The following is a 23416-nucleotide window of genomic DNA, read 5'->3' as shown; positions in this document are numbered from 1 at the left end:
AAGACAATTTACTGACAAAAGGGAGGCTAAAGTGAGCCGACACAATGCAGCTGTCGGAGTCTGAAAATATCTGGATCTGTACAATAATGAGAGCCAGTTTAATGCAAATTAATAAAACAATTAAATATATATATATTAGACAAGCTCAGTGAGACTCAAAGAGATGCCGTTTTTAACCTTCTACCAGCTTCGAGGCATTCAAGTCTTTTTGCTTTAAACCAAACAGAATTAAAACTCTTTCTAAAGAAGCTTATGTACAGCTCTAGAAAGTCTATAATTGTGTATTTCAGCACAAAAGAACTGATGTTCATGTAGCGCATCAGCTCTCTAGAGGTGTGGAAACTGCTTCTGAATCATTATTTTAACCTGATTCAGTTTTCCATTTGCACTTTTCTCTCTATGTTGCTTTACGCCTTGCTCTTTTTCATGATGCAGAGAATCACTGAATGTAACCGAGAGCAAAAACTCATTATGTTGCTTTATAGTGGCACAGATGTGTTTTAGAAAGATGATATGCTGAATTTCATTGCTAACCGTTAATAAACACCATACAGTATCAATATCCTGCCAGACAACATTAAAGTCAATGTGAAATACCATTTGAAAGCCGTTTTGCTTCTGTAATCTGATTTAAACAGGATTTTTAACAGGAAACCACTGTGGGGCGGGATTTAATTTCACCGTGCATTGATTGGATGGTAAAAAAGTGTCTCTATATGACAGAACTTAGCTTTTTAAAGTGTTTTGCATTACATGATGCACTTGATGTTCTGTTTGCGATCATAAACTATTTATCATTGATTGACTAGCTGTGTGGTTTTAAGATGCAATATGCCATATCTTTTATTCTAAAATAAAAAAGAAAGACTGATTTTTTTTTTTTGCAAGATTGATTATATAAATATAATAAATCCAGCCATTAAATAGACTACATGTTATGTAAGATGACTAGAAAGTATATCATATTCCAATAAATAAGCTGATATACATTGTGACAACTTGCCCCGCTTTAGTATCAACAGGTTAAATGAAACAAAAACAAAAAAATACGCATTTTTATATATATATATATATATATATATATATATATATATATATATATATATATATATATATATTACAGTTTTTCTACTTGAAATAAACATTAACTGAAATAAAATATTCAAAAACATTCACTTATTTACTTAAAGTACTAAAATAAAATAAAAAATAACTAAAAAAACAACAACTATGCAAAATTAAAATTACAAAAACAACAAAATTACTATACATAATATTCCAAATTACTAGGATATATATATATATATATATATATATATATATATATATATATATATATATATATATATATATATATATATATATATATATATATATGCTGCGTGTGTGTGTGTGTCAATATAATATTAAGTCAAAAATCAAATATATGGCTCAAGTAAAAACCGTGACAACTAGCCCCGGTCTGTTCTACACTAGATCGATTTGGACGAGACGTGACGTAATATATCGATTTGTTGTTAAATATTAGTCAGAAACATCAACAGGTATCAAATATCACTATCACTTATTTACATTCAACGTGCAACATTATGATTTGTTTTAATATTTGCGAACTGAAACGTGCATTTTCTGTAAAGCTGCTTTAAACGCTATGCATCACGAAAGGAGTTAAAGAAGGAAATTCTCACCGGACAAACATGATTATTCCCACTTTAGCGATGTCCTCCTGGATGACTCTCCAGGACTCTTTGATGAGCCGGATGTGATCCGGAGTGAGTCTCGCTGGAGATATATCCTCGCTGTTTCTGTTCTCTGGTGATCTCGGAGTCACTCCGGATCCAGAGATCGCGCATCCCATCCTGACACGAGCACAGCTCCCTCGGCTCTCCTCAGATCAACCTGCTGTCTGTCTGTCTGCTCGGGTTAGTCGTGTCTGTGGCTGTCTGAGAGGCTCTGCTTCTCCATCACTGTCCAGAGTCAGACCTTCAGAGAGACACTGAGAACCTGAGACCTGCTCCACGGGAGGAGCTCATCTTCATCATCTTCATCATCATCTTCATCATCATCAACATCATCATCATCATCAACATGCAAAAGATTCTTTGTAGGCTCTTAAAACTAAAACTATTGGAAAAAAGAAAACTATATGCAACTATCTTCTCAATATTGAATAATGGACGCATATTAATGAATTATACAACTTTACGATTATTTATGACGATATACAAAGGTATAATGAATGTATAATGTAGTTTCTATCTAATCTATTGTAACATTTAATATCTAAGGACCATGTGACACTGAAGACTGGAGTGAGGCTGAAAATTTTGCTTTGCATCACAGGAATACATAACATTTTTAAGTATATATACATAGAAATAGCACTATTTCACAACTTTTACTGTGTTGTAATCAAATAAATGCAGCCTTGGTGAGCAGAAGAGACTTCTTAGAAAAAAAAAAAAAATTATACATAGACACACACACACACACACACACATATATATATATATATACACACACACACACACACACACACACACACATATATACATATACACACACACACACACACACACATATATACATACATACATATATACATACACATATACATATATATATATATTCATATATACATATACATATATACACACATACATATATAAACCATATTTTTGAACACTCTAGTGCAGTGTATATTGATGGTCCAGGAGGATTGTTGACATAATAAATGTCTTCTAAGAATATACAAACATCTGCTTGCTTTCAATAAGGTACTTGTATATGTATATCCATTCAAAGATGATATTTAACCCAGGATGAGATTAATGCTCGGCTCCTTCTATGAAAGTCATTAATCATATCTACGTCCCAAAGACGGATTAAAAAGAGCAGAAACTAATTAACTAAACTGTAATATGCCCTCAAGTCATGAGCAATCATTTTGATACAGGTTTCTTAAAAGAAAAACAATCCCAGAAACAGTGTGTGCAGGACAAAGGAAATAATGATTATAGTGTGGAAAGCTTCTTTTAATGTATTCTGACTGTAAAACAGGAAATGCATTGAACGTTTTTACAGAGGTATTGTGCATCATATTTACACCAATTCAAATAAATAAAAAAAAGGTTAAATATAAAAGATAACAGTGACGTCATGCTCGGAAATAAACCCTAACAATGAGCAGAAAAATACAACCCGAAAACAAGCTAGCTTATGAAATCTCCCATTAAACGACACCCAAACACACATTTTGTGACCGTGCATTAATGTTGCCCAAATTGCTTATCCATTAACTTCAATGACCTCATAATGCTGAGAATTTTGCAGGTAAATTCTCAAATGAGTGGAATCACATCTGACCTTAAATCAACTAAGAAATTAGCAACAGTAAGACAGACACGGCACAATACGTTGTAAAAATAAAATAAAAAGAGCAGCATTGGCAAACCGAGCACTATTTGACCATTTGTAACTGTACAAACCCATCTGAAAACATTCCAGATTGAAAATGACATCAGCTTTGCTCACTGTTTATCAATCATCTGGCTTTATCTGATTATGATATCCAGTTTTCTCCTCATTAGTGTGGAATGACGTCTTTATGAGATTACTCCCTTTCCTCCGGTCAGTGCTCGAAACACAAACAGTGAAGAGACATCAGGCAGTGCCTTTCAAAATAACTAACATATTGCATTTAATATTGCAGTGCTTTTCTGAAAACATGACAAATGTAACACATCTAACAAAAACAGGTGCACTGGTAACTTCGTATGCACTGACCTATTTGTATGTCCATCCGTATTGCTTTTTATTTAAAAATGTCTGTAAGAAATAATATATATATTTAACCACTTTTCAAAAAATTACAGTACCACAGTAGGCTCCTTTAAAAAGTGTTCTCAATGAAATATGCATACAATATTGCAAGAAAATACAAATATACATATATTTACAAATGCAAATCTCATAAATATACTTTTTCAGTTGGTTTGCTAATAATGCATAACTGGAGGTTAACATTCATGCTTAACCTGTGCAACCGTGGTCAATTTACATATTTTTGGAGATCAGAATAACAGCCGAGTAAATATTTTGCATTTTAAGTCTCATGTGTAAGAACTCAGGTTCTGAAATCTCTCCCGCAGGTTCTTAACCAAACTATGTTGGCCGTTCTCTGCCTTTTCCATCCAAGAACTAAAGTTCTGCTCTTTACCGTTTGCGCGTTCAGATAGTTGATTCTCAATATTGTTCTCTCTCCCCGTTACTAAATCTCCCTCTTCATGCTTGACCTGGCAGATCCTCTCAACTAAAATGAGGTTGTTCTCATATTGACCAGCGTTGCAACCTCTCTCCAATCGCTCATGTGCATTAGTGGATCCCGAGCTAAAATCAAAAGCATTAACTCTACACATCGAAGGCGAACCTTCACCTTCAAGGGTCTTGCTGGAACACGTAGAATCTGTGGATGTGGTTCTCTGAACTGAGATATTGCATAAAGAATATGAACAAGACAAAGAACGTAATGCTCTGGATCTCTCCGATCGGTTCTCCAGAGCTCTTTCTTGAAAGGAAGTACTACGACTCACTGGGAACGGACGAGAGGAGTCGGTTGCAACATCGTTCCTTTGATTGTTATATTTGGAACGCAACTCTTTGACATCCGGCCAGTGGAAGGTCTCAGTTTGTACGGGACTTTGTGGTCTCTGGGCATATAATCTGCAATTAGGGAATTGAGGACTTCCAGGAGAACAGAGGCTGGAAGGTGGACTAGTAGGCGTAGAGTCCAGGATAAGGTCCTGCTCATTCAAGTTCAGCAACTGTGGGCTGTCAGGTATGCCTATGCACAAAAGAACAGTAGTTAAAAGCCAAATAAGGGTGTTTTCACAATAGAGTTTACCAGAGAACCAAGCAAATCCCTTGATTCCTAAAGGGGATAGTGGGATGCAAGGATGTAAAGCAATCCTGCTCCTGGAGGGTCAGCAGAGGTTCGCTCCAACACATTTCCAAGGAGTTTTCTAGTGAGTCTGAAGATCTTGATTAAGGTTTAGATGTGGGGGCAGTTGTGGCCTGAAGATGAAAGTCTCTGACTTATAACCCGAAGGTTGCAGGTTCGATTCTCAATACTGACAGGTGGGGAAGTGAACGAACGGCTCTCTCTAACCCTCAACTATAAGGAACCTAACCCCCAATTGTATCCAGTGTACCATACTTGGCCTTTATGTAACGTCATTCGTTCTTTTATTTAATTAGGGTTGGAGCTAAACTCTGTAGCACAGCAGCCCCCCAGGAACAGGTTTGGACACCATGCATTTGTATGATGCTCAATCATGCAAACAAAACTCTGATCTAGCAATCCATTAACCAATGAGAACATGAGTACCTGTGCTTTGGAAATTCACTGTATTTGCACTTGATTTCAATCTGACCCCCCTCTATCCACAACCTCTGGCTCTAATGAAGCATTTGATGGATAAGAATCTACAATATCCATCTCAAGTGTCAAGCCTTTTTGCAAATAAGTCAATGGTTTCTAATCCTGTTCCTGGAGAACTCCCAACACTGCACATTTTCATTGTCTCCCTTATCAAACACCTGATTCAACTCATCAGCTCATTAGAAAAGGCTCTAAGGCCATGTCCACATATACATATACTCAAATCTGGCCCACGAGATCCACTCTCCTGCAGAGTTAGACTCTAACATTAATCAAAAACACCTGAGCATGCTAATCAGCGACTTCAGGATCATTAGGTAGGGGAGTTTGATCATGGTTGGAGTTAAACTCTGCAGTGCATTGGCCCTCCAGGGCAAGATTTGAAGAACCCTGCTCTAAGAACCTCAAATGCATGCATGTGTCATATAAGAGAGACATTAAAAACATGCTGTGTTGGGGGTTCTCCAGGACCAGGCTTGGGAACTTCTGAGCTACGCCATTGGGCAAGACACTGCAAGTTGATGGATTGTCCCTCAAGTAAAAGCGAACGGTCAATTTGGAAGAAAGCGTTTCCCAAACAAAACAAAAAATGATAGCACTTCAACTTGGCAAGTGTCTACTCAGACACTACACCCACCTTTCTCTTTTCCTGGAGGTCTGTCCTCCATCACTGAAGACAGGATCTTGGGCACAAAATAGTTCTCTGAGATCTTGGGCCTCTGCCTTACCGGTCTGCTGTTTTTGATACGCTGACTGTACTGCCTGGCCAAATGAAACACCTTATTTTTCATCTTCTCCATATCTTGAAGGATGACTTCATCTTCATTGGAGGACCTTAAGGAGATGATCTTCGGTAGAGGAGGGTGGTTGACCTTGTGCCGCTCTTGTAACTTGTGTTTCTCGTTTGAAAGCCTCTGGAAATCTTTCATCTTGTCCTTTTCAATGATTTTGTTGTTTGGGGATGAGGTAGAGTTCTCATCAGATTCTTCCCATATTACCGGAGGTTCCCCAAATCCACTATCCGAGCTCACCTTACTGGTTTCTGCTTTTTTTTCTTCACCAGGTGAAGTCATCTGGAAATTCATCTGGGAGTCCTGATGTTGCTCAGAAGTCCCAGTTATCTCCACTTCTATGTCTTGCCACACTTTAACCATTTCAGATGCAGGCTGGAATTCCTCATTCACACTTAGGTCTCTAAGCTTAGACTCTTTGCCATATGCAGGAACCACAAAATCAGAGCTATCCTTTGCTTTCTTATCATCCCCCAAGCCTGGAAGATTAAAGACAGACCATAAAGTAGGCCTTGTGACAGAAAACGCTCTCTTGTGCAAAGCCAAATCTTCGTCTGTATGGTAATTGAGTTGCTGGCTGAGATTACGAACTAGGCCCGCAGGGATGTATGAAAGGCTCTCTCTGCGTTTGATGGCAAAGCTAGCATCCTGGTGCTCAGCATGTGTGTAGTATCGCTGAATCTTATGTATGAGCAATCGGTCCTTTTTGGAAAGAGTGTCTTGTTTCTTTTCAGACCTTTGGTCTGGTAAGAACGTGCTGTCAGGAATGGTCTCCGTTATTAATTCTGGAGTGGACTGTCTAAACTCTTGCCCTTTGTCTTTCTCATTGGTTTCAGCGCCACTGCTGAGCAAACTGCTTCTTCTACTTTCCGACCAAGACGACGGGCAGCCCAAGTCAAATGACCCTTCGACTCCTAGACTGCTTCTTTGAGAGATGCTGCGGACACATTGTTCTGAGATATTGCTTGCCTTGTCCAGTACGGGTGAAGAAGAGAGGCCACAAGGTGCTTCAACGTCCACATCTACCTCAATGTTCGGCACATACTCTGCGAGGTTCCTGCTGGCTTGAGTCCCTTCTTTTTCCTTCACTTCGAGTCCAGTAGGGGATGGGAATACAACACAGTCCGCTATATTATCTCTGATTTCTTGTCCTCTGTTATTGAGGTGTACTATCTCTGGATCAGTGTGGCATCCTGCTATTACTGGCTCACACATTTCGGGATAATTATCGGATTGGTCCACACCCGTCTCCTCTGACTCTCTAAAGGGAGGGAAGAACTTCTGTGAACTGCGTTCCCCAGTTGAGCTCTAGAAATTGGAAAGAGTAAAGTGAGTTATTGCTACAGGAAGCATTGAAGAGGATAAGGAAAGAGGATGTAATGATAACTTTAATCGCCAACGTTCTCCTTACAACACGTGCAATTTATCTAGCTTTAAGAGTTTTTCTAACTTTTAATTGAGATACTTGATGATATGAGGTAATTGATGTTACCTGTCCGAGGAAAGACAAACTTTCAGTAATATCATCGTGATTTTCTTTAGTGGCTGTTTGGCTGCTTTTGTTCAATGGCCAATTTTCCAAACAACCATCTCTCTCCTAAGGACAAAAGAGGATAACAGATGTAAATGTTCTACTAAATGACATCGTTCCCAGTTGCCATCTGTCAAACATCACTTCATTGATATTTCAACCATTCATAAACATCTTCAATTCGTTTAAAAGCATCAATGCATTTCAATACTTTTCCACAGACAACTGACCTTCTGAGATTGTTTTTGTGTGCCATCAAACAAAACACAATGAAACCGGAACCTTTGTTTCATTTAATTACGGAAGGCAAGCCATCCGACCTCTACCCCCAAAATTTGACAGTTAAATTCCCCTTTGAAGTCGAACTTCAATCAAATAATCTCATTGTGTCTCCAAGTGCAAAAACACTTAGAGACACCCGACGTCCCGTATTATTATGCATCGGATCCTTATACCCACAACATGCTGATTCCCATCATATGTACATTACAATCTTTGCACATTGATGCATGCCCTGAAATATAACCAAGACGTGGGACAAACAACATCAGCCATTAGGTTAGAAAATAACATTCCCACTTTAAAATGATCACTAGAACACAAATATCAAAATAATGACATTACTTGATCACACACAATCCCTTAAACCACCAGTGATTCACCCGATGTGAGTTTAGGGTGAATTTTTCGTAATCTTAGGTACCTGTGATTATATATTCTTTGAAGTTCAATGGATGATTTGCCAACATAATAATAATAATCTGACACATTAATTTGTGTATCGGACCGATCTGATGAAATTGAGTGATGCACAAACATGCATTTAGGTGGAAAAATGTCATTAGTCCTACAACCAGTTAAGTCTGAACTCTTATAGACTGAAAAATCAGGTTTTGAAGATGGCATTCAATTTGTAGGTCAAGTGCCCATTCAGAAATGTGTTTGTGTATGATTAGTGTCCATGCATGCAGTTATGTCCATGCAGTGATTCATGCAGATATCGGCCTCAGCGTGCAGCAGATGGAAATGTTGACCAATCGTTTGGTCAATTCGACCAAACACTGAGGTGGCCACCAGGCTATGGATGTGCAATAGAAAGTGATATGTGACCCTCACCGTGGTGAACTGATTGAAAAGCAAAGCCTTGGCCCTATAATGCTAGCAGGAGATGGCGGCCAACACTGAACTGGCAAAGTCAGCTACCTGCTCAACTCCCATCAGATCTTCCTCCTCTCCATCATCTCCTCCTATGGTGTCCTCCGCGCTCTTTGCTTTCTCTTCAAATCTACGTTCCTTGATGTCATCCAGCGAGCCTGTGCTGGATTCACGATCTTGTCCATTCTGAATCATTCCAGGTGACGCGGTCTTGAGTTCTGGGTTTGAGCTCACAGTCGTGACGTTGGTAGCGGACAGAATGGAAAGATGGTCTTGATCGACTACTAAAGTCCCTTCGCTGTCTGCATGCTGGACGCCACAGAAAAGTTATGGGATGTCAATGGGCGTTTAGGAAAAAGCAGATTTCTATAACACAACTGGAACCTTTTCAAGCATTTTTCAAGAGTTGTGTTGGCTCTACACTATATTGTTGTTTATAATTGTTGAGGAGTTGCTTTGCATCGTTGAGCCTTTCTCCGAAGACAATAAAGATTTTGCATGCATTTAAGTCAGAAAAGCAATTACGAAATAAATGCACAATAATTTTTCTCATGAATGTGATTCGGTGTACTGTAAATGCATTTTAATAATTGCTTTTGTTCCTCATGTTTTGCATAAAACCGTCTGCTAAATGCATACATGTAAATTGAAGCCGTTTCTTGATGTGAAAAGCTTGCAATAGAGAGTAAATATGGAAATCTTACCTTAAGTGTGCCTGAGTGTCATCCACGGATGAATAAGACGATGCAAAGACAAAGATAAATTAAATGTTATTAATATAACAATTTAGCAACAGGTTATCTACATATGCTTTCAAATGAGGCACATTGTTAGATTTTGAAGGCCTAGTGTTGGTTTTAATGACAAAGATGTATTCGAAATAGATTAAATTTGCAATAAAAAAAAACAGGATTAGGTGTAATGTGAAAAAGGGATGAAAATGTATCAAATAGGTGTTTTCTGGATCGGATAAACACGGGAATCATCTGTGGTGTTTTTCTGCTGGATAAGATTCAAATATGCAACAAAGCATCATATTTTGTGATTAAGTCTGACATGCTACGATAACAGATATTAAGAAACTTGGATTTACAATGCATTTTTATATTCTGGGTGCACGTGATACTGTATTATAAATGTGAGTGCTCTGCCTGGTCTGTGCAAAGATAATTAAATCAACTGCCAATGAAATGCATGCTATACGGATGCTCGGAGCTGCTTGAGAGCGCTTGGACACTCTCTGCTTATCTCCAAGACAGGAACAGGAAAAGAAAAAAAACAGGAGCGGCTGATGGGCTCCATAATTAACATCATGTGTGCAGGCGGAGGATCGGGGCTGTGGCCTTTGATCTGACACAGGAGGGACGAGTCGAGTCGATGCTAAAGCGACCGAGGGACAGCAGCACAAGTACAGACCAAAAGTTTGGAAACATTACTATTTTTCATGTTTTTGAAAGAAATTTCTTCTGCTCATCAAGCCTGCATTTATTTGATCAAAAATACAGAAAAAACTGTAATATTGTGATATATTATTACAATTTAAAATAATTGATTTTAAATGTATTATAATTTAAATTATCATTTATTTCTGTGATGCAAAGTTGAATTTTTAGGATCATTATCACATGATCCTTTAGAAATCATTCTAATATGATGATTCATTATCAAAGCTGGAAACGGTTCTGCTGCTTAATATTTTTTCAGAACATGTGATACTTTTTTAGGATACTTTGATTAATAAAAAGTAAAAAAAAAATGATGTTTTTAAAATATAAATATTTAGTAATAACAATATACACTACCGGTCAGTAATTTGGGGTCAGTAATTTCTTTCTTTTTTTATATAAAATCAATACTTTTATTCAGCAAGGATGTGTTAAATTGATAAAAAGTGATAGTAAAGAAAATATATTATTAGAATTGTTTATTTTATTTTTAATAAATGCAGTTCTTTTGAACCTTTTATTGATCAAATATATTCGACAGCAGAACTGTTTCCAACACTCATAATAAATCAGAATATTAGAATGATTTCTAAATGATCATGTGATCGACTGATGTCACATGTGACACTGAAGCTGGAGTTGTTTGCCAAGCACATCTCTGATCTTATCAGATAGCAACTAAATAGAGCGGTTACCTTTTGTTCGTCTCACACTTCGTTTCGCTGGTTCTGTCCAAAAACAAAACAAGAAAAGACAAGATCAGAAACTAAACAATTATAAGTTTGAGCTTTCATTTATGAGAGAGAAGAACCAGATCCACACACCAGAGCGTCTCCGTTCCTTTAACATCGCAGAGAAATCCTCCGTCTGACAGGACGCCGCTTTCTTCAGCCTGTCTGGACTGTAGCGGTACTTTACTGGACCTGAACAGAGAAGAGACGAAACAGCAGTTTTGGAAACAGTTTAATAAGAGTTTGAGTGCATCAAATTCATGCTAAATGCATGCTACAAGAACAAGTCATTCACTGAAGCACCTTGTTTGAGAATCAACTTACATGTCGAGTCCATGTCCAGAATGGCATCTTTGGCCTGAAAGTAATTACCAGAGAAAATGTTTATTACAGTATCGCTGATTCAGAGAAACATTTATTTATCTGTTTCAAAATGGACCGGTTAATCTATGTACTTGATGCGGTATAATATTAAAACACTTACTAAAATTAATTTTAAAAAATAATAATAATAACAACAACAACAACAACAACAAAAATGAATAAAACTTTTCAATTAAAATAATTTTGAAATAAATACAAGTAAAAAAAAATTATTACATTAAATGCTAAGAATGAATAAAATACTAAAAATGTTTTCATTATCAAACTATTTATTTTTTTATTTTACAATTAAAATAAAGTGCTAACTATGAATAAAATAATGAATGTAAAATGAAAAAAATTTAAAATAAAAATAAAACTACAAAAATAAATCCCTAAACATTAAGAAATTACAAATGTAATGTGAAAATAAATAACTTTGATAAAAATAAACTTTGGAAAAATGGAATCCACTGTTAAAATTAAAACAAATTAAAACATTTTTTTATTCAAAACTATTTGTATTTTACATTCAAAAGAAGCACAAAATGAATAAAATAAAAGTATATATATTTTCATACTATTTATTTTTTATTTTACAATCAAAATTAAATGCTAAATATGAATAACATAATAAAATGTAAAATGACAAAAAAAATAAAAAAATAAAAAAACACTACCTAAAAATGAAGAAAATAAAATGTTTTTATTTCAAAACTATGAAACACAACAATGAAAAATTAATAAAATACAAAATGTAAAATTAAAATAAATAATTTTAAATCAAAATAAACTTAACTAAAATTAAATAAAACAATAATGTAAAATTAAATAATTTTCAAATAAAACCAAACAAAATAAAACACTTACTAAAAACTTAATAAAATAAAGTGTTTTTATTTCAAAACTATTTTAAATTTATTTTACAGTCAAAAGAAATCACTGAAAATGAATAACATGCAAATGTAAAATGAACAATAATTTCTAAACGAGAATAAAAAATAAAAAGAGTGTTATTAAATCATTGAAATATTAACTGAATTAAATCCCAGGGGAACTTTAATCTCTGAGAGTTTAAAGAGGTTCGACCGCCAAGAACCTTTAGGAATCCCTGGTCTAAATATCAGATCAGGTTTATCACAGCATCGCTGATTCAGACAGACATCTGTGGATCGGTTACTGTACGCACTTTCTGTGGTATAACGGCGTGATGGTTCTCCAGAATGAGTCTCTTTATGTGATGAGCCCACAGTTTCTTCTCCTCCACCGTTCTGGCCTGAGAAACACAAGGAACTGTGATTAAAGCAGACACAATACACAGGAGAGTAATGGGTCATCTGTGTGCCGTGATCTCAAACTGACCTGAACCGTGTGCGGCTGCTTGGGCTGCTTGTAATGCGTCACGCTGAAGCGCAGCGAATCTTTAGCACTTTCTATCAGCATCAGTGTTGAACACTGAACACAGGCAAAACAGCACAAACATGTTTAACGTATCTGACTTTGGCTTTATAAAAAATACAATATAAAACCAATAATAGTGGAAAACAGATACGACTAAATTAAGTAATTTATTTGTTTACATGACGTGTGAGTGAATGAGCTGCAAGATTTTGAATAAACTAAGAACATACATTTATTTTTTATTTGTTTGTTTAAAATAGATCTCATGATGCTCCGATGATTCTGAAAAAACTAAACAAAACAGGCAACTTACGTACAAAATTTGATAAAATGATAATTGCTGTGGTCTATTTAAAAAATGTTCAATGAATTGTTAAACAAAAAAAAATGAATGAATGATTCAATGACTCACAAACAAAGACTTACTGTATTTTTCGGACTATAAGTCACACTGGACTATAAGTCGCATTTATTTAGAACCAAGGACCAAGAGAAAACATTACCGTCTCCAGCCACGAGAGGGCGCTCTATGTCTTCAGTGTAGACTACAGGAGAACTGAGCAGCACAGAGCGCCCTCTGGCGGCTGGAGACGGTAATGTTTCCTCTTGGTTCATTTCTCTCGGTTCATGTCAAATTAATTTTGATAAATAAGTCGCACCTGACTATGAGTCGTAGGACCAGCCAAACTATGAAAAAAAAGTGTGACTTATAGTCCGGAAAATATGGTAACTGTTTAATTTCTGTATTCTTTTAAGTGTTCTTGTAACAGTCACTTGTTGCCACTTACTGGTTTTACATTGTAATTGATAAAATCGAACACCCAAATAATCTAGTTTCAAACCTACTGCCCTCTCTAGGTTTGTTTTCTGAAACACGAAACAAGGTTTCAAAGCTATGTTTAGTCAAATGAACAGCCAGAAGTGTGAGTGCCTTTCATCACAGTGAGAGCAATTTCTAATACTTAGTGAACACATTAAAAGTAATTAAACATTTTCTTTGGGAAGTGAAACATCCACAGAACCCAACCCTAGTTAACAGATGCTGTCGAAGCATGAATAACATCATATACCGAGATGTGAGTCTTGTAGACGTAATGTTCTCCTCGTTTCTTGGTGATGAGCAGCATCTTATCAAACAGGAAGAGGGTTCTCTCGTTTTTGGCGCGGTGGACGTGAAACGTTCCTTCCAGAACCAGCTCACCGTATGTGGTCAGATCCGGACCCTTCCAGTTTAAGAGCAGAGACTGGATCTCCTGCACACACACACAATAGAATAAAATAGAAGAGAATCGAATAGAACAAAACAGAACAGAACAGGATAAGATATAATATGATTGAATAGAACAGAACAGAACAGGATCGAATAGAAAAGGACAGAATGGAATAGGATAGAATAGAATACAGTAGGATAGAACAGAGGATAGAACAGGAAAGAATAGAATAGAATATAATAATAAGATAGAATAGAATAGAATGGTATAGAACAGAACAGCATAGGATAGAATAGAACAGAATGGAATACGATAGAATAGGATAGGATAGGATAGGATAGAATAGAATGGAATAAGATAGAATAGAATAGAATAGAATACAATGAGTTAGAATAGAATAAAACAATAGTATCGAACAGAATAGAAATTGATTAGGATAGAACAGAACAGGATCAAATAGAACAGAACAGAATAGAATAGGATCGATAAGAATAGAACAGAATGGAATAGGATAGAATGGAATACAGTAGAATAAAAAGAACAGGATAGAATAGAAGAGAATAGAATCGAAAAGAATGAAACAGAATGGAATAAGATAGAATGGAATACAATAGTATAGAATAGAACAGGATAGGATAGCATGGGATCGAATAGAATAGGACAGAATGGAATGGGATAGAATAGAATACAGTAGGATAGAACAGAGGCTAGAATAGAGTAAACAGGATAGAATAGAATAGAATAGAATAAGAGAGAATAGAATACATTTGGTTAGAATAGAATAAAACAATAATATCAAACAGAATAGAAATTGATTAGGATAGAACAGAACAGGATCAAATAGAACATAACAGAATAGAATAGGATCGATAAGAATAGAACAGAATGGAATAGGATAGAATGGAATACAGTAGGATAGAACAGAACAGGATAGAAGAGGACAGAATGGAGTAGAACAGGATAGAATAGAAGAAAATAGAATCAAATGGAATGGAACAGAATGGAACAAGATAGAATAGAATACAATAGTATAGAATAGAATAGAACAGGATAGGATGGTATAAAATAGAATAAAACAGAATAGTATCGAATAAAATAGAAATTGATTAGGATAGAACAGAACAGGTCAGAATAGAATTAAATAGAACAGAACAGAATGGAATAGGATAGAATAGAATACAATAAGATAGAACAGAACAGGATAGGATTGCACAGAATATAACAGAACATAATGGAATTGCATAGAATGGAATACAATTGGATAGAATAGAACAGGATAAGATTGAATAGAATATAACAGAACATAATGGAATTGCATAGAATGGAATTAAATTGGATAGAACAGAACAGGATAGGATTGAATAGAATATAACAGAACATAATGGAATTGCATAGAATAGAATACAATTGGATAGAACAGAACAGGATAGGATAGCATGGGATAGAATAGAATAGAACAGAATGGAATAGGATGGAATAGAATACAATAGGATAGAACAAAACAGGATAGGATAAAATAGAACATAACAGAATAGATAGGATAGAATAGAAAAAGAGGATATGATATGATAGGATAGAACAGAACAGAACAGAAAAGTATATGATAAGATAGGATAGAATAGTAAAGCAAAAGATAGAATAGCATAAAATATGTTAAATGGAACAGAATAGAACAGAATATAATAGCATAAGATAAAATAGAATAGTATAAAATATAATGGAATGGAATAGAGCAGAATAGAATAGCATAAGACAGAATAGAATAAGATAGAAAATGATAGAATAGAATATCATAAGACAGAATAGATTATCATAAGATAATCGAATAGCATAAGATAGAAAAGAATAGAATAGAATAGAATGTTGTCAGTTCTTGTGCAGTAACTGGATCATTAATCCGTGATCTTTAAGCTTGTGTTTGGCTCGATAACAACAGCATGTGCTGACCCAGATCCATTAATGAACAGATCCTTCAGCTCATGAGTCAGGACTTCAGTTTAGAGTTAATTAAAGAGTATGACATGATGTGTTTGCCTGACGCTCTTTAACATCTTAAACCCAATACAGTCCTATTCTGTCCAATAATGAGATGTGACATGATAAAACAGCACTATGGGAGAAGTAATGGAGGTCAGGAACAACTAATACTCTCACTAATCACGTCCTTAAAATAAAACCCTCTGACAAGAGCACTAATAAAAACAGTTGCTCATTTCATCCTGTCATTAACATACTATTATTGTTTGCATTCATATTTTGAATTGGTTTCCTCCTCACTAGTTTCCCCCCATTTCATTTTAATATTAGTCAAAGTTTTAGTAATTTAGAGTTTTTTTTATTACATTTAAAATATATATAGTCTATATAGATTTTAATAATTTTTTAAGTTTCAGTTTTGATTATTTTAAAATATATAGTTAAACTAAGTGAAAATGAGAAATATTGCTTTGGTAACTAGATTAGATTTACCAAGACTTACTTTTTATTTGAGTTGATGCTTAATTTTGTCTACGTAATATTTTAGCATCACTGAGATATTATTATTAGTTTTTATGAATATTTTGAATTGGTTTTTGTTTTTACAATTTAATTTTAGTAAAATTTGTACTAATTTAGTTTTTGTTTGTCTATATAGTTTTTGTTCATTTTTATTTTAGTTTGTGTTATTTTAAAACAATGAAGATGAGAATTGTTGCCTTTACTATTTTTATAAATTTTATTTCAGTTGATGTTTATTTCATATCAGTGTTATTTTAGTATCAGATATAATATTATAGTTTTCATAATTTTTTTTTTTACAATTATTTGTATATTTTCTGTTTTAATTTTAGTTAAAGTTTTTGTATTTTTGACATATATATATCATTTTTTTTTATTTATTTTTTTAGCTATTTTAGTACACAAAATTAAACTAAATGAAGGTGAGAAATGTTGCTTTGGCAACTATTTAATAAAAATAAAAAAAACTATTTTGTTTATTTCTTGCTATTAAATAAAGGTTAGCTTTCTGATTTTCTTGTTGGGGAACTATGCTTTAGTTTGGATGTTCTGCATGAGTTCTGCTGGTAACAGACCTGAAGTCTCACGGCGTGCTCGTGTTTTCTCTTCATGTCGTTGATGTACCAGGCGACTCCCGTCATGCTGTCTATGGCCTCGAGCACCACCTCGTACCCGTCCTCCTCCGGGTCAAAGTGTTTGGCGATTTCCTTCAGACGAGCAAAAACACAGTCAGACTCTGTCCGTCTACACGAGAAAACACACTGAACTACGAACAAAAACTCTGCATCTGAAGATGACATAAACATGCAATAAAAATCTAAAGTTTAGATGTTACTATATAGCAGGGTTCCCCAAACTGGGTAGAGCAAATAACTGGAAATTGTGTTGAAAATGTAAAATATATATATTTTTTAATATAAACAATAGAAATAACACTTTTTTGTGTAACAGCATGTCATTGTCATTTTTTGTTCATTTTCTTTGGTTTTATTTTTAGTTAATTTAGTACATCATTTAAAATTAAATAAAAATGGAACTTTTAAAATTTCTAAAATTGATTATTTATTTTATTATGAAAAAATTATGTTTGAAAAACAATGAAAAACAATGTTTTACACAAATAAAATAATTTTAAAGAAATAATAAAGACATAATAGGAAAAAATAAAATATAAACCACCAAAGGTGATCAGTATTTCTCAATATTTCTCATTTTCATGTACTTGACGTTGCTGCAGTAAAACACTGTGAGCCTGCTGTCCTGAAGGGAGAGCGGTGGAGGTGTGTTCGCACCTGAAGCAGCAGGTGATATCTGAGGATCCTCTGAACTGGTTTGAGCAGGTAAGATCCCAGCGGAAGAGAGAGCTTGAGAGACGCCTGACGATCCCGGAAGAACTTCACCAGAGACTTATTCCTCAGACACTCGGTCAACACCGCCACTGAACTACACACACACACACACACACACACAGAGAGAGAGAGACACACACACACACACACACACACACACACACACACACGCACGCACGCACAGAGACAAACAGGTTAATCTGTGAAAAATCACACTAACGTATTATATTTTATTGCTTTATGCATCATAAATAATGCTAGAAATTTGCCTCTGATGCAGTTTTATTTCTGAGATACTATTATGGTTTTCACTTATATTATAAATAATTTTTAATTTTTACACTTTGTCTGCATTTTAATTTTAGGTAGCGTTTTAGTAATTTTGTTGTGTATTTTTAGTTAAGCTGATTATTTTTTTAACATCTATATCATTTTTTTTTAATGTTTTTTCATTTATTTCAGTTTTAGTTATTTTAGTTCATCAAGTTAAAATAAATGAAAAATGCTGTCTTGGCAACTATCTTAAATAAAATTAGAGTTTTTTTATTTTTATTTTATTTCAATTTGTTTCATTTTTATGAAAATTATCTTTCTGTTTTTAGTTTGAGTTAACTATAATAACCCAGTTATGATATATGAATTATGAATCTTTAAAATCTGTATAAAAAATAATAATAAATAAACATACAAGGACGTGAAAAGGACAATCATATACAGGCTTATTATAAAACTAAAATCATTAAAAGAAACAAAACATAAAAAGTAAATTTCAGCTAGTCATCAAGGCAACATTTCTTCTTTTCATTTAGTTTAATATATATGCAGTAAAAAAATAAACAAATAAAAAACAAAAACAAAAGATTTAGATATTTAAAATAAAAATTATACTAATAAAATATCTAATATATAAAAGAAAAAAAACACCATATTTACTAAAACTTTAAAAAACAAAACAAAAAAAACAAAAAACATTTTTTATATAGTTAATTAACTTTTATTTATCAAGGCAACATTTCTTATTTTCATTTACCTTAACTTGATATACTAAAATAAACTAAACTAAAACAGAAATAAAAATTAACAAAAAATATAAACCTATATCTATATATAAAAAGCAAAACCTAATAAAAATGACAAAAACACACAAGACTAGTGACTAAAATTAAACTGAAACCAGAAAATATTAAAGTAAAGACTACACTAAAATAAAACCACACTGCTCATATAAAATAGTGGGTACGTGTCAAAGGTCACGACCTCTGCTGGTTTGCAGCACTGAAAGGTTAAATATAACCAACACATGATATAATATCCAAACATTCCCTGCTAAAGCAGACTGATGGTGATGTTCACACACATTTAACCCCGCGCTTGACTCACTTTGGGTAGTTTGTACAGTACTGCGTGTAGATCTCAAAACACTCTCTCTGCAGACAGAAGGAGGGACATTAATCCGTTTCATAAAGCAACATGCTGAAGGGGATATTAAGTTCAAGTTTGTATTTAGTACCTTGTCCACAAAGCAGCGTGCAATGGCCACAGGATCACAGGCACACATGTCTAAAGACTGTAATAACTCACTACAGAGAGAACAGAGATTCAACAAACTCCAATAAAGATGCAAACGATAAAAAAAGATGAAAGGTTTCAGGATGCATTTAACCCTGTAATGCCTGACAAATTAAATATAGTTACAATAAACTGAAAAAAAGCATATGAAGTGTTGAATCTTACCTGTTGAATTCATAAATGTGTTCAATATTCCCAAAAAGTGAACAAACTTGTTCCGGTTTGATGGGAAGGTCCCTGGTGTCAATAATGTGCACAAGATAATCCTGAAAATTGGAAAAAAAGGGAAATAAATATGATTTTAAACTCGACCAATGATAAAGTATTACGCATCTTGAGTTGTGCTGTAATGCCTTCAGCTGCTCAGCAGGTGGCGCTAGAGGACTGACGGAGAACTGCACACTCGATCTATTAATGCTTCCTAAATGCATTTGAAAACTGGAAAAAAAAATTACTTATAGATTATAATAATTCAATAAATCATACAAACTATACAAATTACATAAGATTTTTTTTCATAATACAAAAAAAAAAAAAAAAAAAAAAAATTTGAAAGCAGTTTGTAAAACCATCACTTTACCCTGATAATACCACAGTACTAAATTCTGCCTGGCTATAAACACTGACACACTATAATTACAATGCATTGATTGATTTCATTAATTAAACTCGGTGCCAACAATGTATGACATTCCTCATTACAATAATAAAAATGTTTATTATTTTGCATTATAGTAATGAGAATGGCATGAAAATGGTCAATGCTAAAACACTGAAAACCCACCATGCATTAACCGTTCATTCTTAACTGAACACATTCTTGAAAGTATTATACATGCATGTAAACCTCACATGCAATGCATTGATTTATTAAAGTCAGCATAAATGCAAATTTTTGTTTTGTTTTTTGCATTATATACAGAACATAAAAATGCATGATACTGCGAAAAGAAACCATCCCAAAACTTTTCTAATCTGAACATGTTTTTGAAAGTTTTTCGTAACCCTCTCACGCGGCATTTAAACCCTGTTCTGTGCTGCTCCAAACAGGCCAAATCAAGCTGGAGTTTAGCAGGCCACATCATAAAAGCATGACACACACACACACACACACACACACCCAATGCTCATATTAGGAAATGGTATCACGGCTGTGATTCAGAGCACCGCAGCTCAGGGAGGGGATCAACATCCTTCACCCAAAGCACAAACATAATGAGCAGATATTCTGCATGAGTGCATCAGAGCCTTCATTATGCAACAGCATCACATGGACATTCAGCTCCAATGTAAGATGTGCATCACATGACACCTCTGAGACAGAAACTACAGGAAATTTAGAAGACAATCAATGCAAAAGAGGTTGAGGCAAGGTTTGGGCACTCTCTGTGAGAGTCTGAGTCTATTTGCAATGTTAAACCACCAACAAAACGTCCAGTTTCACCCAAACAGATGTCAGATCAGGCCAGTGTGAATCACCATATTTGGGCGTTTTCCTGTAGTTTACATTGACCAATGCCAAACTCATTCATTCATCTTTTTTATTAAGAGCTTTACAGGTACAGATGTAATCCAAAGAGCTGAGCAATCCACATTAAATCCACATTAAATCAGAATAAAACCTAACAACACGAAAGATCAGAAAAGTCTCTAAAAACACAAACGAAGGTCTTAATTTCCAAAAGGAAGTGTATTAGATTATTTAGGGAGCTAAACTAAGAACTGCAACACATTCGAGAACCTAAATAGACTCCGATCTCAAATTCCCAGACGATCCCGGTAACATATGACATCAGTTTCCGACTTCCTGTGAGAAATACACGGCTCTTCGAAATGCTCCCTCAGACCCATAATGCACCTCAAATGATCTTTAAAAAAAAAAAACACTTGTAAAGTCAAGTCATATTTCATTCTCTGGATTTAGATCTAATTCTATCGTATGTATAGTGTTATATATATCAGTATATAACATATATCAGTGTTGCAGTGACTTGGGTGCACGTGTGAGCAATTAAAGACAATTAAGAGATTTAAAAGTTGGTTAGTTTTGTTCTTTTTAGAGGTTTAAAAATTGGTTAATATTCTTCTATTACGATAAATAAATATGGGTTGGTTTTGGGCAGTTTAGAGATTATAATTTTGGTTGTTTTTGTTCAAATTAGAGATCGAAATATCTGTTTTGGTTCTATTAAGATATTTAAATATCGGTCAGTTTTGTCCTAAATAAAGATTTAAATATCGGGTGATGTTGTGTTAATTAGAGATTTAAATATGGGTTGATTTTGTTCTTAATAGTCATTTAAATATTTATAGTTTTTGTTCTATTAAGATATTTAAATACTGGTAAGTGTTGTTCAGATTAGATTTAAATATCGGTTGATTTAGTGTTAATTAGATATTTAAATATTGGGTTGGATTTGGACTAAATATGGACTTAAATATTGGTTGTTTTTGTTCTAACTAGATTTAATAGTTATAGTTTTTGTTCCATTAAGATTTAAATACTGGTAAGTTTTGTTTTAATTAAAGATTTAAATATCGGTTGATTTAGTGTTAATTAGAGATTGAAACATGCGTTGGTTTCATTCTTAAATATGGGTTTAAATATCGGCTGATTTAGTGATGATAAGAGATTTAAGTATGGGTTGGCTTTGGCCTGTTAAGAAATTTTTATTTTGGTTGTTTTTGTTCTAATTGTTCTAATTTTATTTTGGTTGTTTTTGTTCCAATTAAAGATTTAAATATCGGTTGATTTAGTGTTTAGAGATTTAACAAGGGTTGGTTTTGTTCTAAATATGGATTTAAATATTGGTTGTTTTTGTTCCAATTAGATATTTAAATATTAAAAGTTTTTGTTCTATTAAGATTTAAATACTGGTAAGTTTTGTTATAATTAAAATGTTAAATATCGGTTGATTTAGTGTTAATTAGATATTTAAATATTGGTTGTTTTAGTTCAAACTAGATATTTAAATATTGTTTGAAAAGACTGTCAAAAGTCTGGAACATGACTGAGCTTTGTAAATTAAGGGATTAAGATAGGGATGCAACAAACTATTATTTTTATAATCAGTTAATCTAATGATTATTACAATCATTAACTGACTAATCTGCGATTCATTCACTTATTAATCAGTAGTCTCTGTTCTATTATACAGCTTTTACAATTAGTTAAATATACCGAGTTGCACATTTTCTAACTAATAAATAAAACTCAATCAATGTTATTACTATTAATATCTTATGATGACAGACAGAGATTTTCTCATTCACCATTTAATTAACCGTATGGAAAAGTAACAGAATGACTTATGCATCATTCTGCCTAGAGAGAAGATATTTATTTTTAGATTATTTTATTCACAATATTATCTCTCTTAAAACACCTCATAATATTATAAAAATAAAAACAGTCCTGAGCTAGATTAAGCTTTAATCTGTGCAAGCCAAACTATCACTTTAAATGTAATAGCATTATTTATTTATTAATTTATTAATTAAGTAATTAATTTATTTACTCATTAAAAATCTTAACAGAAAATCAAGCCGTAATTCTAAATGAAAGTGACACTGAAACAGTTTTTTCATGTTTAATACTGTAAAGTTGAGTGCTTTAAATCAGTCTATTTTATAAAGAACTATTAAAAAAAGCTTGATGCTTTCTTAACTGCTGTTTTCTCACCGCTGGCACTTTTGTTGTGCGTTTATTTCATTATTTAAAGGAAAGAGCGTAGTACATATATGCTCTAGATCTCTAGATTTAGATAATGATTAGTTCTGTTCTAAGCAAGAGTAAATAATTCTCAAAAAGCATCAATGAAGATACGATCACTTGCCAGACAGTTGTCAAAGGTATACGTACTTTGGTAGTAAAACAGCATAGCTGATTTCTCATTTCAAATTTGAGGTCCAAAAACGTTCAAATGTTGCC

General features: G+C 33.8%; 2 protein-coding genes across 6 annotated transcripts in view; both read right to left on the bottom strand.

Annotated features, from left to right (window-relative positions):
* LOC113079045 (neuroglobin-1-like) overlaps positions 1–2023 on the bottom strand; it is a 9481-nt gene extending 7458 nt beyond the window's left edge. The window contains exon 1 of the mRNA XM_026251228.1: positions 1689–2023. Within this exon, the coding sequence (XP_026107013.1) occupies positions 1689–1858 (170 nt within the window). The 5' untranslated portion in view covers positions 1859–2023. The remainder of the gene's footprint in view (positions 1–1688) is intronic.
* Positions 2024–3017: 994 nt separating this feature from the next.
* The window catches only part of LOC113079055 (pleckstrin homology domain-containing family G member 3-like), a 41898-nt gene continuing 21499 nt past the window's right edge, over positions 3018–23416 (bottom strand). For 4 of the 5 annotated variants that reach the window (XM_026251240.1, XM_026251242.1, XM_026251241.1 and 1 more), the window contains exons 3-18: positions 19651–19751; positions 19427–19496; positions 19297–19343; positions 17860–18010; positions 17143–17274; positions 13928–14110; positions 12819–12911; positions 12646–12732; positions 11418–11451; positions 11187–11285; positions 11058–11090; positions 9622–9632; positions 8966–9226; positions 7724–7828; positions 6078–7539; positions 3018–4843 (exon numbers count right to left, since the gene is read on the bottom strand). In XM_026251240.1, coding sequence (XP_026107025.1) covers positions 4113–4843; positions 6078–7539; positions 7724–7828; positions 8966–9226; positions 9622–9632; positions 11058–11090; positions 11187–11285; positions 11418–11451; positions 12646–12732; positions 12819–12911; positions 13928–14110; positions 17143–17274; positions 17860–18010; positions 19297–19343; positions 19427–19496; positions 19651–19751 — 3600 coding nt within the window. In that variant the 3' untranslated portion in view covers positions 3018–4112. The remainder of the gene's footprint in view (positions 4844–6077; positions 7540–7723; positions 7829–8965; positions 9227–9621; positions 9633–11057; positions 11091–11186; positions 11286–11417; positions 11452–12645; positions 12733–12818; positions 12912–13927; positions 14111–17142; positions 17275–17859; positions 18011–19296; positions 19344–19426; positions 19497–19650; positions 19752–23416) is intronic. The other variant, XM_026251244.1, reaches the window with a different exon arrangement.

Source organism: Carassius auratus, unplaced genomic scaffold (genome assembly GCF_003368295.1).
Source record: "Carassius auratus strain Wakin unplaced genomic scaffold, ASM336829v1 scaf_tig00027103, whole genome shotgun sequence".
NCBI lineage: Eukaryota > Metazoa > Chordata > Actinopteri > Cypriniformes > Cyprinidae > Carassius > Carassius auratus.
Note: the sequence above shows the minus strand (reverse complement) of the source record. Positions and strands in the feature narration are given on the sequence as shown.